At 26.7% G+C, this 19,313-nt stretch overlaps 1 protein-coding gene across 1 annotated transcript in view; it reads right to left on the bottom strand.

Moving 5' to 3' along the window:
* The window catches only part of LOC122858881 (agrin-like), a 159,315-nt gene extending 155,258 nt beyond the window's left edge, over window positions 1–4,057 (bottom strand). Inside the window, exon 1 of the mRNA XM_044162098.1 lies at window positions 1,790–4,057. Within this exon, the coding sequence (XP_044018033.1) occupies window positions 1,790–2,255 (466 nt within the window). The 5' untranslated portion in view covers window positions 2,256–4,057. The remainder of the gene's footprint in view (window positions 1–1,789) is intronic.
* Between the last annotated feature and the right edge of the window lie 15,256 nt (window positions 4,058–19,313).

Raw genomic sequence — 19,313 nt, 5'->3', positions numbered from 1 at the left:
AATAAATATAAATAAATAATCAAAAGGCAAAATTTAAATCTACCGAGTGTGTCAACGTAAATGAATAACCAGAAAATATTTATGATAGATGGTTAGATAAATATCCAGTTTAAAATAAACAGCGATCGAACCAGATTCAAAGTGAAAACGATTTGTCAATATGATGTTCAATATATGTTGACTATTCACAAGCAACAATTCGCCATATCAAACAACTCAAATTCATGTGTGTTATTCGCGAACGATATATCTCTAATAAAAGTCGACATTGGAATTTAGTGGAAAGAGCAAATGGAACAATAAAAAAATAAAATTATATTATATATTTAACTGATGTTGTTGGACACGCTAGAATCATGATTTCAAATCAGTAAGAGGGCTTTTGTAATGCCATTACTTTATATTATATATCTGATATATATATATACGAAGAATTAATTTATACAGATATCTTTTCAATAGGGATTACAAGTTACAGAATTCTTTTTAAAGGAGGAGAACAACTTCCCTCCTCACCCTTGATATAAACATACCAGTGTATTACGATTTGCGCCCACTCTTTTTCAATCCAATTGCAAAACTTTGCCCCTCCGTGAATTTATTTTTTAATTTTTTTTTTTTTTAACTTATCAATACTTATCGGTATGGTTAAGATCATATATTTTTTTAAACCAAAACTTGATATCGTGAAAGCAATGATAATTACCTTGTCTCAAAATATCACTGTGTCTGTGTATTTTTATATCGTAAGGTGTCAAAAAAAATAAATAACAAAATATCACCCTGATAATACTATTCTACATGTATGTAAAATATAAAAAAAAAAAAATGAAATGGAATTGAATATAAAAATGATAAAGTCACACGCATATAAACACACCTGGTTATTTGAATTTTTTAGCATATTTTCTTGTTGTGTTGGCGTCAACAGAACAACATAGAAAATCATATATAAATATATACGCAGTGTCAGGGAGAAAAGTATTATTTAGAAAGAAAAAAAAATGCAATTTTTTCTTTTTTTTTGCGTGGGTAGATGGTATACACCACGCACTTGGCTATTATGTCCACGTGTGTGCAATCTGTGCTCTCTCAGTGACAACTCGAATCAGAGACAACATAAACGCACAAGAGTTAAATTTTAGCTACGGATATACCACGCACAGTATCACAATTCACAAATGCCGCATGTTCAACTTACCAGAAAAACCAACACAAAACAAACACTCCGCAGAGAGAAAGAGAAAGAAAAATACATATATAAAATGTAAAAAAAAAAGAGATTTTAAAACTTGTGAGTACTGTGGAAAAAAATACAAGAACGCGTTGGTGCATTTTGCATATAATATTATACCTGTATGTATATGAATAATATAAAACGTAACGAGTGGGCGATATACAACTGAAGGATCTGGTGAGACACATGGAACCAGGTGTCGCAGGTAGTCTCTTTAAGATACAAAATATCCTTCAAAGTATACACATTTAAATTCTGGAATTTCATTTTGAAATATATAATAAATCATTAACAAAAAAAACATTGTTAATATTTATCTTATAATTTTTTTTTTTCATTACTTTGGAAAAAAAATTTTAATCATATTTTTCAACATGGCTAGATAAATAAATGTTGCTTGGTAGACTTTGTAAAATTATTTCTCACGCTTAATTAGAAAACTCTTGAATACGCACTTGTAAATTAAAAAAAGAAAAAAAAAAATACATTAACAAGAATTTTCAATACATCATACAATCTCTTGAAATAATAAAAATGATTTAAAAATCTTACCTTGAACAGCAGCATTAAGTCTATCCAAATTTGCAATTGTCAATGGTACAGGCCCAAAATGCATGACATATTTTTCAATATGAGTATGATTATAAAAAGTGTAATCACGTTTAGCCATAAAAATTCCAGTATAACTTCTTCTAACATATGATCCACAAGTATCATTGAGAATAATATTAATGGTCTCATTAAGATTACCCTTGATGGATCTTTTAACTCTCACATGTATAACATTATTTTCATAATCTTTAATTTTACCAGTAAATATATAATCAGATTGATGAATTTTATTTAAAAATAATGTATCATTTTTAATTAATGCTGTTATATTTGCTCGACATTCAAGCATTTCTCTTGTTGTTGAATAAGTTACATTAACTAAAAGTATACCACAAAGGCATATCAAAAAAATACGTGTAAAAATTGCCATTTTTTTAAATTTATTATCTTTCTTTTTTCGTGTCATATATGTAACTTTTTGTTTAAATTTTAAATGGAAAAAAAAAAAATAAATAAATAATAAATAAATATAAAAATGATGTTGAGTAATGAGTAAAGTGTGTCTGAAGTGGTACAACGCACTCCGTTACTTGGAAGAAGACGTTCTTTCAAATAAATATGAACTTGAGAGTTTTAACCACTCGAGGCATATACCAACAGTAAAAAATCTTAGGGCTGAAAATAAGCCTTTGCTTTTCTATCTTATTCTTATTTCTGTTGTTGTTTTTGTTCTTGATGTTGATGACTCTGGTGAGTGATGCACACAACGACAACTTGGATGCATACTTTATTATAATTTTCAGTTGATGCTGTTGTTGTTGTTGTTGTTGTTGTTGGTGTTGTTGGTGTTGTTAACTATATATTATAATTTTTCGATGAACGTTGCTGATATGAAAATGGACATTATAGACACTTCTAAATGAAAACAAGTCCGTGTCTGTCTTGAGCAACAGGTTGGCGCCGCACCTCAACCCACACGCTAGCAACGTTTCTTCTCACAAGCCACTGATTTCCAATCCACTCGTTTCAATCGGTCTTAACAACTGTCGATTCAATCAATTTTTTCAACAACCACTTACTCACCACCACTAGCACTTGTGTATTTTTATTTTTTTTATTTTTACTTCCCTTTTATCACTGTATATTTAAATTTATAAATTTACCGCACTAAAATCAAAGCATAACTGACATCTATAACTAATTCAAAAACTACAAGATTTAAACTGAAAATATTCAGCACATTTTATATTCAATATATAATCACTTCACGTAACGAATCATCGAGTAATATTTTATTTTTGCTTTGAACAAGTGGAACTGATCATCCATTCAAAATTGATGCTTTTATATTTTTTAAAAAAAATTATTAAATGATATGTGTCAACAAGTTTTGATGCTTATCATCCAGAACTTGATATTTTTAAAATTACTTTAGTGAGGTGACACTTTTTGAAGACTGCAATTATAACTTTCACCGCGATTCCGCTATAAAGTGAGAAATTTTGGTATTTTTTTTTATTTTTATTTCACTTTTGTTCTTTCTCTTCAACTACAACACACACTCACTCACGCATATCCAATAGTATTGAAATTAAAATTTCAAGATTTGTATCACCTTATATGGTACATGTAGCAATACTACTAATAAACAAGATGCGAGTGAACAATATGTGACGGTTTACCATGTAAAAATATAAAAAATAAAAAAAACCTAACCCTGAGAAAACCACAAAAGTCGTAAAATCTCGTAGACTGATTGGAATCTTTCACAAGACACCATCAAGAAGATTATTTATTTTTATTTTTTTATATATTCTTTTTTCATTTTTCTTTAAAATAAGCATCTATATAGCCAACCAATACGTTAATTTATTTATTTATTTTGCACTTTACGATAATAAATAATACACAATTACCACATAAACACATTATCCATATTGAAAATTATAGTGTTGATCGCACTGGTCGATTAGGATGTCAGCAAAATTAATTGATACATTACACGTTATTCCAATGAAAAGAAAAATAATATAATTATTGGTGACTTTATAAATGCATTAACTGTGATTTGGAAGACACTAGGTGTAACTGTGTGTTGTTTTTTTTTTTTAATGTTATAAACCTCGTGTTAAAATGTACATGTATATGTTAGCATGAACTCGCGCGCATTTTATTTAGCTACTCGCTTAGACTCGAGTTGTTGAGTGAGTGAATACTGAAGCCAGTGGTTTTGGTAGTGGTTGGTCGCGTGGAGGCACGCGCTTGACTGAACAGCCGTGTATATAAGTGTGGATGTTGCAACTATAGAACGTGTGTAGGCGTGCACGAGTTGTATATCCCGAGTGGAGTAAGCAGAAGAAAAAGAAGAAGAAGAAGACTGAGAAAGACTTGAAAAAAGAAAATATATTTTTTTTTTTAAAAAAAAGCTGACACTTAGGGAAGCAAGAGCAAAAGATTCAAAGAGCCAAAGAGAAAAAATATAGATACATTTCAATGAAAGTTTATGTGATTTCAAATAAATATTATACACTACAACTTGCAACACGCATATTTGTGAACAATATGTGCATGTATGCGTGTATTTGCAAATGCACTGTACATAATTACGCACGCACATATTTATGCGTATGTATGTAAATTATTTACGTTCGTGTACGCATATATGAAAGCGCAATTGAGAAATGACACCTTGTATATATTATGAATGACTCTAGCGGAACGTGATAGATAAAGTATATCTAATCGATATCACCTTAACGAGCAAGAATCTATAATGATTTCAAGTTCTGACCACCCCCTGGGGTTCACTATCACCATTTACGACAATAAATAGACTTTAAATACTGCCAATAATTGATTTTACATTCTTTAATATTTTATTTACAAGTATTATCATAAAAAAAAAAAAGAATAAATAAATTGACGAAAAATTTTTTTAATTTATTTATTTACACATAAATCACACATAATTCACACGTAATTTTTAGTCTAATAACATCAAGATTGAATGTTTACTGAAAAAGTTGTGCTACCTTAATATGTCAATTTTAAAAAAAATATAAAAAATATTTGAAAAAATTTTGTTTTTGAATTATTTCTTCACACATAAAAAACACATAATTCGCACAAAATTTCAAGCCCAATTGCATCAAGATCTAATAATTAATAAAAAAGTTGTGCTAGCTTAATATGTAAATTTTAAAAAAAAACATAAAAAATATTTAAAAAAATTTTCTTTCAAATTTATTTCTTCACACATAAAAAACACATAATTCGCACAAAATTTCAAGCCCAATTGCATCAAGATCTATTAATTAATAAAAAAGTTGTGCTAGCTTAATATTTGAATTTTTTAAAAAAATGTAAAAAATAAAAAAAAAATTTTCTTTCAAATTTATTTCTTCACACATAAAAAACACATAATTCGCACAAAATTTCAAGCCCAATTGCATCGAGATCCGATGATTATTGAAAAAGTTGTGCTAGCTTAATATGTAAATTTTGAAAAAAATATAAAAAATATTTAAAAAAATTTTCTTTCAAATTTATTTCTCCACACATAAAAAACACATAATTCGCACAAAATTTCAAGCCCAATTGCATCAAGATCTATTAATTAATAAAAAAGTTGTGCTAGCTTAATATTTGAATTTTTTTAAAAAATGTAAAAAATAAAAAAAAAATTTTCTTTCAAATTTATTTTTTCACACATAAAAAACACATAATTCGCACAAAATTTCAAGCCTAATTGCATCAAGATCTAATAATTAATAAAAAAGTTGTGCTAGCTTAATATGTCAATTTTAAAAAAAAAAATATCAAAAAAAATTTTGTTTACTGGCTTTTTTTCGTTGTTTATTCGTTGGTAACGAAATAAATAAAAAAATAATAGAAAATGGCAAACAGAAAGAAATTTTTATGAGAGTAAGTGAGAAAAAAACAATGACCAATCAAATGTCCGGAAGACCGATGATGTTTGTCCTTTTTATATTAGGATATGTAGGTTATATTTATATATTTAATTTTTTTTATATATTGATACTTTGAGATTTATTAAAAATTGCTTTCTTAAATTTGACATTTCAAGGTGAATCGCCTTAAGTCCCACACACAATTATATATTATCAAATGATAAAAATCTTTTTGCAATTGTAAAGTTACAAGATTTTCTTAATTGACTCGAATAATATGCAAATTATTTATTCGATCAATATAACTCTGATATCGTTCGTGTTATTGAATACTGTCGAATCATTGGATGGATTTAAATATTTATCGAACGCCGGTACATATATAGAGCTTATTTGGATTTGGATAGAAAAATAAAAAAATAGTGATGATGCAGTATTATAATGACCCGGGTGCGAAATGTAAAATAAACAATCTTCCAATTTGATTTGATGAAGATTGAAGATGGCTTGTATGACAAACATTGTCTCAATAGAAAATTTTTCTTTTTTACTTTAACCATTGCAAAAATTGAATATGAAAAATTGTAGGGTTTAAATGCTCGCGTGCTCATTGCTTGTAACGCTGACATCGTTAAAACTTTTTATATATATTTGTCAAGATTTTTTGAGTAATGTCCAACCAGCAAAGATGAGAGCATTAAGAATTCTTTTGCAATCATCTTTCTTCGACTAACCCATTTTAGCCTGATTCTTTTCATTATTATCCTCGTTATGAATTTCATAATGTAATATTTCATTTTTAATATATTTTTTATTTTGCATTTTTCACACTGGCATTTGTACATACGCAATGACTTTGCAATGAAATATTTTCTCCACTAGATTCTCCATGAAAGTCAAGTCTTTTGTATAAAAAAAAAAAAAGAAAATGTATTAATTATTCCGACAGCTTTGATTTAAATAATCTGGCCTACAAACATTTTTTTTTCCATCAATAAATATAAATGTAAAAATAAATTTATAACGTAAATTCCTTTAAATCAAATTCATCGTATTATTTGAATAAGATAAAAAATATTCGGCTATTTAATCCAATCATTTGAGTGCTGGATAAATAGAATAACGCTGCAGTCGAGTTGGTGATGAAATAAAATCTTTAAAAAAAAAAAAATTTTATTATAGCACGAGCCTTCGTCAGTTGTTGGCTCAACTATTTCTCTCACTATTTTTTACATTTCCAATATAGTGTTATCTCTGTTTCTCAGTTACTACCGTGTTGCGGTTGCCCCGTTAAAAAACCATGAGAAACCATATAAAGACTGTCAGGTACAACGAGCCAAGAGGTATCAACTATCTCTCTTAGTTTTCTTCGTCTGTGACGCCCACTCATGTTCATTCATACGCTCTCGATCCATAAGCCTTCTTCTTTTGTAAATATATAAAAAATTATAATAATAATAATATAAATAATAAATAAAATATAAATAACAGAGCTCCAGGTTAATGTACATTTCGTTTTCAATTATCCACAGTGAAAGCTTCTGAATTTATACTCTCATGTTGTCTTTTATCTTAAACTACCATTTCCACATGAAAATTCACTGTATTTTTCATTTTTTCGCCGTTGACAGATATGTGTATATTAAATATCATAATTTTCATTTTTCAAATAAAAAATACAACTTATTTTTTTCTACAAAATCAACGTAACGAATCGGTAATTTTACTAGTCGCTTCTGAATAATATTTTTTTCATAAAACAATGAAACCAATTTGACTCGGTCAGAGAAACTGAAGAATTTATCTATTTTTTCAAGCATTATTTTATATATAAATATATAGTAAAATACTGTAAATTTATTTTTCTTACAGTAGTAATTGATGTTAATTAAATATCTTGCAATATATTCATAGTTTTTAATATTATTATTTGTTTTTTTATTTTTTAATAATTTTAATATTGAGGTTAACTAAACATTGGAAGACAGTATTTTCCTTGACTACGAAATACGAATATAAATATTGTGTTGGTATTTTTTTTTTTTTTTGTAATAACTCGATATGTAGCATGCGTTTTTGTGTTGTGCACATCATGATGTTATTGTTGTTTTTGTGTGCGTGTACTTAGCATAAGTCCCGCACCCGAGGCACTCTCCCATCGTATTTCATGCTGGTTATATTCTTGCTGATTCAAACTCCCTCTCCATAACACTTATTCCAATCTTTATTTTATATATTCAAGTACAAAGTGCGTATGTATATAAAAAAAAATATATTTCTCAAGTTCAGTTATCCATTTCAAACCTCAACTACCTTCATTTTCTGGGCGTCGTTTATAACTTATCATCATGAATGACTTATCGCTTAATGCGCCTTGCACAAAGACCTCTGACATGATACTAAATTTTTTAACATGTCCTTCAATATTATTTTATTTTAAATAATAAGAAAGTATTACTTTTAAAAGACACATTATATATCCATTTGAAAAAAAATTATAAACTGTCAAATTGATCATTCATAATGATTCTTCAAAAGAATTTTTGTGAAAATTTTTAATAACTTTATTAAAAATTTACTAATTATTTGAAAATAAAATAATACACTCACAAATTGACGAGTTAAATTTATTTTAAAAACAATAAAAAAATAATGTCTATTAAGTTGATGAAATAATTAAAATATTTACAATATATGCATATTTAGCATACATAATATCCAAGTACATTAACAACAAAATATAAAAAAAAGTAGAATATTACTACAGCAATTATGAGTTTATTTTACAACCGCAGTATATCTCGTTACAGTCACTATGAGGGATTAATTAACGATAAATTATTTTTAATATCAAATTTCAAATAGTAAAACAAAAAAGAAAACATAAATAAATGTAAAAATAAAATAAATGAAATACAATAAGAGTCATATATGAATCATTCAATTTTTTTTTTTTTCTATATTTTTAATTTTTTTTTCGAAAGATATGTATATAAAAACATTAATTCATTTGTCGTATTCAAGTATTTTTAACTGTTCTTTATTTTTTTTTTGTTAAAGGTAAATGAGAACAGCAAAGAGCAATCTACGCATAATATGTCCTCGGTATATCAGCGGGTCTGGGAAGCAAAGGTCTCAACGGAATGAAATTTAAAAAAAACAGAGAGGTCCACTGCACCCACAAAGAATATATATACTTAAAAAGTCAAGTTGCTGATAAACGAGATTGTACAAGAAAATATAAATTATGATGATGAATACCTATATGAAGAAATGTAGTTTTGTATATGTGACTTAATTTAGACTTGCTTGTCATGATACAAGTTAAAAGTGTTGAATATTGGTGAGAAGTAGATATGGGAATTTTGCACAACGAGCTAAGCGATAAGTCATTTTAACGATAAATACATATCTCCCTTCTCCATGGAGACTATGAGACATCTCCATGGCACAATGTAAAATTTATGTGAATGTTAAAATGTAGATTATGTTCAAGATGGTTCCTAAAATCGGAAGTAAATTTAATCTCCATGTATACACGCCTAAATTAATATGAAATGAAAAAAAAAATTAATTAATTTAATTTGATGATACCTGGGTATATTTAATCATAAAAAAAAAGTATAGTCTTGATGGGGCATGTGGGGTATGAGAGGCGTGCTTGTTAACTGACAGGTGTAGCATATTTGTGGTACTTATAAAATGGAACTGACAAGCATAGAATAGTTTTGATGAGGACCATGTATATATATTTCCCACGAAGCACTTATAGTTAATGATTTTAATCTTGAGTTGTTGTTTTGGGCGTTGTTCTTATTAAAAGTACAATGATATAACTTTGACCATAATTTTTATATGATTTTTAAATTCATTGATTTTAATCATGACAATTTATTAAATTTTTAAGTGTATATTAATATAATAACATAACATGACAATCATTGTGAATACTTGTTTTGATGATAATTTCTCAATTCATTTAACTGGAATGAAATGATTACCTCTACTGTAATTATATGAATACACAGAGTTAAATTAATAAATGAATATATTTGTGAAGATATTTAAGAGTGACGTACGTACAAGTAAGTGCATTCAGGTGGGTGCATAAACTTAAAAATTAAAAATTATAAATGTTAAGGTAGTGGCATGTAAACGAGTCAGTTAATTCAAGTAAAGAGGACATATAAATGAGTTACAAAATATACATGTGAGAAAGGAGTGAGAGATTATTTGGCCTCAGGAATTAAGTATAAATTGCCAAAGACAGACAGTATGTTCGGCTAATTACAGATTCCTGATTACCACAGTGGGCGCAATCTTGAATAACCATGATTAATAAAGAAAGAATAAATTTAAATATAAAAAAAAAATTTATAATGATTATTAATAAACACTAGTATCGTGTTTGAGAGATCACCGAATTTAATAATTGAAAAAAGTGTTTATTAATTTATTGGGTCGTGATCTGATAAGTGTCGAGAGGAACGCGAGAATTATTCGGCAGGTCAGACCAACCGAACCATAAAGGCCAAGTCATTCTTCTCAATTAATTTTAAGTGTTAATTTATTGATATATTTTTATCTAGATAGAATATGAAAAAAAATTTATTCCATGTTATGATGATTTTTTATTTTATTTTTTATTTTTTTTTATGGAGTCTAGAACAAGTAAAATAATTTTAAGTTCTTGCTCAACGGGTGGGTCGAAATGGTAACTTCCGCGTGGGCAATATATTGCATTTGCCAAAGAGCTTTTTTACTCGTTTATAATATTATTGTCTACACTTTTGTAATGTAATTATAATCATAGATATGTTGCTGTGAAATTGACCTAGACTTTCGAGCAAATAAAATAAATAAATTATAAAAAAAAAAATCAATTTTATCCTCTTGAGGAAAAAAAAAAAAGTTTTAATAACTTATCTGCTTTTATAATGCCATTTTAACTTGCAATTAATGATCACGTGGCATCTTCAAAACGCCTTCATGTTTTTGTATACTACTAAACTTTTCATTCACCATGTTTTTTCTTTTTAACTTTTTAATTTATTTTTTTTTTTTTACAATCCTTTAACTTTCTTCGTAACGAAGTGAAAATGACCAATAAAAAACCACCTAAGTATACTTCAAAAGACCAAGATAATTAATTGGCATTTAAACATTTTAAAAAATTATTTTTATAATCAAAAATTATATATAAAAAATTTGTTTTTATATATTAACTAAGTTGTTTAATGGGCAAAACCAAAATAAAAGAAACATCAACATCATTTTTTTTTAAATTTCATCGAATGATATTTTGCAAATATATATTATTCCCACGCTTGTCAGAGTAATTTTTAATTTTCATTTTTCAATGCTCGTATTAATAATTTACAGCAAATTTTATTTTAAAATTAAATTTATATCTATTAAAATCATATTAATACCAAGTGCAAAACAAACTCACACAAACCAGAGTCACATGATCCATTGAGAAAAAAAAAAAAAGTTCCAACAAAAAAAAAAGAAAATTTTATAGCAGATGTATAACAAATTGCGTTCAACAAATTTCTTTACAGCCGCAATGTAAATCGCTCAATAAATCGGGCAACATATATACTGTTTGACCAATTAGCAGATTTAGAATCATGCCGATATTTGCATTAACTCTTATGTCCTTTCACAGCAATAAAATCAAGTGAGACCATCATGCATAACTTCCATTTCATTACTAACGAACCATTTTATATACAATATTTATTTATTTTTATTTTTTATGCTTCTGTTTAAAATACATTTCGCTTTATCTTAACATTGATAAAATCATCAAATCCAAACAAGGATACATATATCCCTCAAAGGAAAAATAATATTTATCTCGTATTTTTTTAAAAATGTCATTTAATCGGATTATATCTTAAATATCGCTCATCATATATATATATCAAGGATTACTGCAAAAAAAATGGTGAATAGAATTTTTCAAACAATGAAATATGATTTTTGTTGAATTATTTTTTTGCTCACTCATCAGAAATTCTTTCGTGAATCCTCAATCTACTTTAATGACAAATATCTACATGGAAAGATCTATAAGCTTGAATACGCATGTATATTTATTTATGTGTCTGTGTTGAGAGCCTCGATTAGAACGTTTACGAGCGATATCCACTCAAGAATACATATACAAAATCTAATGTAACGACCGTATCATATCGATCAAGCCGCACCACTCGAGTCGATCGAAACAGCAGGCGGCATTTATTAAAAAAATAAAAATAACAAAAACAAGAACCTTCAATGTATTTTAGTGTGTCGGCATATCACATAGACACTTTTGCTCAAGCATTTTAAATCACATACGGTAATGGTTTTTAATAATAAAAAAAATATAAATAATATATATTTAATGGTTTAAATCATGTATAGGATATAATATCATCACGTAAAAAAAAAAGACACGAACGCGTTTCTATATACATTTATATAAGTGGCAAATCAATTGGTGAAATAATCATAAATACATGTCAAGTGACAGTTGGATAGGTAGACACGGACATGAAACTGTTTATTGTCAGTTTGTTTGGGTGTAAAAATGTCAGCCACCAAGTGCCGAAATAACGACCAGGGTGTTACTTGTGGTAGTCAGCTTCTCATGGGAGAAAGGTGAATAACTCGAAAATGAAAAGAGACACAGACACAATTCGAATGTTGCCATTCCAACTGTTTTTGTATATTGCTACTCTGTATAAGGCTGCAGCCATAAAAAAATAAATTTTGGTCTTTCTCAGCGGGCGAATTATATTTTTTTACATCTTTAAATTTGCAAAATAATGCAGCTTTATATATATTTTTTTTTTCTATCTATACATTTTTATGTACAACAAGTATTAAATATATAAAAGGTATGCGAGTATTTTATATAAAGTTTACTAAGTCTTATACAATAGAACAGTAAAAATAAGCTCATATCGTATTATCCAAAATATTTTTCATCTCAAAAATTTAAAGACCACCCTCAAATGAAAATATTTCTTTAGCAATGTACACCCGTAAATCAAAAGGTCATGATTTCTAAAGATTAACAAAAAGAATTTACAGCTTTTTTTTTTATCCACTTAAATTTCACGAGTAAAAAAGACAAGTATACCTATATATAAAATATATGTTTTAACGATTATTTATAAAACCTGATTCTCATTATACAACGTTTATGTTTATTAAAATAAAAAAAAAAAAAATTAAATTCAACTTTTTAATATATAAAAATAAATATTTTTAATTTTGAAAATTTTGATATTTGTGGGGAGAAATCAAGGAATAAATGTTCATTTTGTTGTATATGAAAAAAAAAAAATTTTAATTTATATACATATATATAACTGCAAATATGGGCAGGGTTGTCTTTCTATGTGCACTTCCCATTAACGACACCCACGTTTTTATATATATATATATTTATTCTTCGCGTAATACACTGGGCAAACTGTGCTACGGGAGCTCCATATGTATGTATGCAGAGATGCGAAAAATAATAAAAATAAAAGTGATATGTATGAAATACAAAATAAAATATGAAATAAAAAATACAGCGTGAACTACAGTTTACTTGGGGTTACTTGTCTTCACATGTTCTCAATGCAAACGGTATTTGACCTTAAGGATCTTTTGAATGACAAGCATAAATAAAACGTTGACGTGTAAATATATATACTAGAAAATACATTTTTTTTTATCAGTGAAAAATTGTCATAAACTTTTTGCAATCTAAATAATTGTTAATTTTTAAAAACAACATTATGTTTAATTTATTCTGAAGATTTTTTTTATTCGTTCAGTCAATTAAAATATAAAAATGAAAATAAACAAAATAACGAAAATTAAGAACCAAGCTAGGATCAAAATAAAAAAATTAATGATCAGTTATTGATGAAATAATATTTGATTTATTTTTCTAAAATATAGAATTAAAATTTTACAATTTTTTATAATAACATCTCCAAAGAATAATTGTTACATATCGATATTTATTGTTTAACTTAAAATACTTTTATTTTTTTATAATCATGCATGAGTTATTTGACAAACTTTTTTATAATAATTTTTGTTATATGTTGCAATTCAGAATACATGTTTTTTAATTTTATTAATATAATTTATTTTGCGTATATGTACTATTGAAATGTAGAAAAATGGAAGTTTTCCATATGCACATCTCTGAAATAATATAAAATTTATTAAAATAAATTAATTTCAGTTATGCGCTTTTATGCCATGAACCTTCGAAAGCTGATCGCTTCGTAAAATTGCTTCGTGTTCTCTACTGCATTGATCTCTTTGATTTTATTAGAAGAAAATGGAACGCATTTTCCATATGAACATCTCTGAAATTGAATAAAAAAATTATTGAAATTATAAAAATGCATGTGTGGTTACTATTTACCATGGTTGATGTATCGTTGCCTCCACACCATGAACCTTCGATAGCTGGCCCTTTAACTGTTCGTCCACAATCTTCTCCATATGAGCACGTCAATGATGTACAAACATCATCATACTAAAACAGTTTGAAATTAATATTTTCAATTGTTTGATGATTGTCATTATGACAATAGTCTATGTCTATTTACAAAAGAAAAAATCCAAGATAAAAAACTTACACTACAAGCTTTGTACTCAGTCAATTTTTCACAATAATTATCCAATGATAAAATCTGTCCTGGGAATGGAGCTTTTGAAAAATCAATTTCTTTTTCATTTGTTTTGTTAAAAAGACACGTCCATGTGGATTCTGTTGAAGATTTGTTTAGACTGTTTTTAAAGACTTGAACGCTGCAATCAGACCATTCAAATTTATAAGGTAAACTAAAATCAGTATTGCCAGACATAAAATATCCATCTTCAGATTTACATTTTTCAGCTTCTTTTTTGGTACCATCTTTTAGAATACCCAATCTGTTTAAAAAGTTTCAGTCAGTTGATTTTATAAAGATGATTTTTTGGTTTTGTTTTTTTCAATAATGATAAAATTCAATTTATAAGTACTACTCACAATCGACCAATTGCGGAGAATGCGTTTCCGACTCCAAAATATCCATCTTCAGATTTCCATTCTTTAGCATCATAATCTTTGGCACCATCTTTTGGAATTCCCAATCTGTTTAAAAAGTTGATTTTATGAGGATAATTTTTTGGTCGTACAACGTTTGGTTTAGTTTTTTCAATAGTAATAAAATTAAATTCTTCGTAATACTCACAATCCACCAATTGCGAAGACTGCGTTTCTGACTCCTTTATACATTTTATTTTGATCTCTAATTATGGCAACTGAAAATGACGCGGATCTGTCGTCTGATCTACTGCACATCCCTCTTAGATAAGTTGCAACTGAAAAATACAACAAAAAAATAATTAAATTAGTTTAGATGCGTGCTTTTTAGCTTTAATGAATTAAATTTAACTTGATAATGATCAAGTAAGTCTCACCATCATTTGTATCTTGACATAAATTTTTATCTAAACTCTTTGTTAATTTTCTCGTTTTATCTTTTTTTAATTCTTTCTCTTTGCATAACATAGATCTGAATTTATTGAAAATACAAATTAATTAGTCTTTATATGATAATTAAAGAAAATCTTCAAGTAAATAATGTAAATAAAAAATTATATTTCACTCACTGTGTTATAACGATTGCTAAATCGTGAGCAGGAAGATTCTTGTTGGAATAAATATATTTACCAAGAGTAAATAGTGTGGCAGTTGAATTGTACATATAAGCATCCGCAAATAATCGATTTTCTTGACTATTTAAAAAAACATTTTCTTCTTCTCTTGTCTAGAAAATAAAATGTGAATTTAATTTTTTTTTTTCGATATTAAATATTAGTAAATTATAAAAATTACTTACACGTGCAATTATTATTCCTTTGAGACTTATACGAATATTGAGAAGTGATAAATAATGATCAACATTTTTCCAAAATGGTAAAAAGTATTTTTCAATTTCTGCATCGGCTTTTCCACCAGTTTCCTCACCAGCATGTAGCCTAAATAAAATGTTAATAAAAAATTGATATTTCCAAATCCATCAGTATTTTAAAATACTTTGATTATAGTATTGAATTATAAAAAAAAAAGACATACTTGTATGTATCGAAGTCAATAAAACAGAGTACTTCAATAATGGGCGTTGATTTTTGAGATTCAATTGATTTTTTTACTGTAAAAAAAAAACATTCGAAAATTTATTAATTTCCATTTACATAATATTATTACATATTACATCAATATAATATAATATTAATTTTTTTAAATAATTAGACAGTAATATAAATGGTTGTACAAGCTTACCAGTTGGTGAGATGGCTCCAGCATCAACTAATTCGGACTTTATTACAATAGATAACAATAACAGCATTGACGGCAATAAAAACATTTTTAGGAATTAATTTCACTTTACTCTTTAATTTAAAATATGCCTTGGAAAAAAAAAAACAAAATCAATAAATAAAATCTGTTTTAGAAATATAATGTAGTTTATTATTTTTTTAATTCAAAATAAAATTACGTAATTATTAACTTAATTGAAAAAAATTAAAATGTAGTAATTTGGTGAACGATGTAGTCTTCCTCGGAAATATTTCAAGTGTCGATAGTGTTTTCTAATTCTTCTTTTTATATGTTCACATTGACACGGACTAATCTTGTTTTTTTTTCAAAAATTTCTTTGTATGAGTGTTAATTGTTTACTAAATTTAAAATAACATGTTATTATTTACAAAAAGTATCATTTTACAATAAATAAATTGATTTAGAACTAGAAAGTTAAAAAACATATTATTGTATTTTTTTTATCACTTCATTCATTCGTCTTCAGCTTTTTGATTAAAGTTATTTTTTTATCAGACAAAATTAAAAACATGTTATTCTTCACGGTAACTATTTATTTTAATCAATATATTTTTTTTAAAAATTACATTTAGATAAACAGAAAATTGAAAAACATATTTATTAATTTTTTATATTTGTTTTCGGGCGTTTAAAAAAAAACTTGTTTTGATACATTTATAATTAAAAAAAAATAATTTTTAAAGTATTTAAAATTAAAAATAATAATAAATAAATAACAAAATAAAAATAAATAATCAAAACTTGATTAATTTAATGAATAAAAATTTTATTTTGTCGCAAAAAAACAAAAAATAAATTTTATTTTCAATTGAAATTAACAGACAATATTGTCATCCTCAGCAAATTCCATCCATGGATATTTTTTTCACCAGTACAAAATGCAAATGGCGTTGCTATTTAAAGTACTTTTTTTTTTAAATTAATAAATAAATTTATAGTTACCAACTTACCAAAGAGATCAATTATTATTTACATAAAAACAATAATTCAAAAAAAAAAAGCAAAAAAATAGCAGACTTCTAAGTCTTACTTTTCACCAAGTATAAAAAAAACCCAAGATTCTAATTAAAGGTCTAAAGACTTTTTAATAATTCATTTTTTATGTTATTATTTTTCACATTTAATCAGCATACAGGATACACTCTCGTGGTCGAGACTCGATCGAATATGCAAATGACAACGTAAGATGCAATTTATTCAGCAATTTTATAACTACCCGGAACCGCAAAATGAGAATGAAAGAAAAAAAAAAAAGTATAAAAATTTTCAACCGATAAAATGGTGTCAAACTCAATGTTAGAGATTAAAATCATCAGAAGTGTGATTTGAAAAAAATATAGCTGATTATCTAGACGTCTCCAATTAGAAAAAATAAAAAAATAATTTGAACAACAATTTGTAGGCGAGAATTACAGATTTAACAAGCAAAACATGTAATTCAAGATGATCATTAAAAATTTAATGCAATTGCAAACTGCATGGTATTAATTTTTTTTTCATTTATATACATGCATTGATCAATTTATTTTATCGATAAATTTTTACTTGTATAAATATATATATTCAACATCAAATAACAATTTTATTAAATATATTTTGTTTGTGATTTTGTTGATAATATTTGCTATTTTATTTTCATATATGGAAAATTGTAATTACAATTTACAAGAGGCGTGGTAAATCAGGACACTTAAAATTTGTTGCTATATAATAGACAAAGATATTAGTGCTAAATTCTGAACACTGTCAAAGTATATTTCGCTGAACAAATTCAATATGTTACATGACCATCAACTCTCATTTTCAAGTTGTTCATCTTGCTCATGTGCCACTGTGGACTTTGTTTATATAGACTTGAGACATATGGTTACATGAAAAAAACAAAAAAAAAAAATATGGTCATCGACCTACACACAACTATAATGCGCATGGATGAACCATATATGTTTTTATTTTTTTTTTAATACAAGTCACTGCTACATCACGTTAGAAGAGGAGGAGCAGTTTGTCTGTTGCACCATCATAAGAAATGTACAGTGTATGTACAACGTATTAAATATATATATATATCCAACAATATGCAAATTTACATCAGATAATTTGCCGGCCGGTACAGACACACGGCTCTATTACTTTACTTTTATTTGGTTATCTCGTTTCACGACTTTTCGTCCCGTAAATACAACTTGTGGCTATGAAGTTTTCAGCAGCAACACAATATTGTGCGTAATTGACGTGAAATTATCTGATTCTTGCTGGGGCATGTTAACTGATTAAGCAAAAAATGTATAGCTAAGAAAATAAAAAATTCAAGTATATGATTAATCTTATAATTATTACTATGAAAACACTCTCAGTAATGTTTTTATCTCAGCTCAAATTTTTTGATTAATAATCATGAAAATGTATGTTGAAAAAAAAAAATAATCTATCATGAATTTATTTTTTTTATTCGAGATGAAAAAATAAAATTATCAGCACACCCCACGTTGAGTATCGGGCAATTTTAAAAATTTAAATTTTTTTATTATATTGTTTCATTATTATTATTATTATTTTAATTTGATAATATTTTAGGTATATGTGTATAAATTAAAGGTGAATACGATGGCACGAGTGACGAGGTCCACAACTCCCACGCCCAAAAAAGAACCCATGTGGAGAAAGCTGCTCTTATGTATACGAATTTATATACGAGGGTGCGTGGAAAACGAACCATCAGGACTTTTGGCGCCGATTCTTCCTCTTCTCTCTTTTATTTAAATTTTTTTTTTTTTTGCCATTTTTAACTTTCTTTATTTCTTATTTGGAGCTTCAGCACACCTTTCAATGCCGCGACCAATAAAAAATGAAAAAAAAAATATGCCACAACAAATTTTAAATTTCCAAGACAGTTTGACACTGAAATTCTTTGAATTTTAAGCTACCGCATTTAATAGTTTTTTGTTTAATGGTAAAATTAAAATATGTATTGTTAAAAAATAAAATTTATATATTCATATGTGTATTTGTTATCTGTAATATATACGCAATTATATATCGTTATAAATTAAAATCACATCGACAATAAAGACATTTAAATCCCATTTCAAGTTGTTAAATATATAAATTCTTTGAGAATATAAAATTAAATAAATAAATAAACATGTGAGTGTGTATAGAATGAAGGGAATAAAATTATTCAGATCACCTTGTTTTTGAAATACACAAAGTGAGT

The sequence above is a fragment of the Aphidius gifuensis genome, linkage group LG6 (genome assembly GCF_014905175.1).
Source record: "Aphidius gifuensis isolate YNYX2018 linkage group LG6, ASM1490517v1, whole genome shotgun sequence".
NCBI classification, from domain to species: Eukaryota; Metazoa; Arthropoda; class Insecta; order Hymenoptera; family Braconidae; genus Aphidius; species Aphidius gifuensis.
This window is presented reverse-complemented; position numbering and strand designations above follow the sequence as displayed.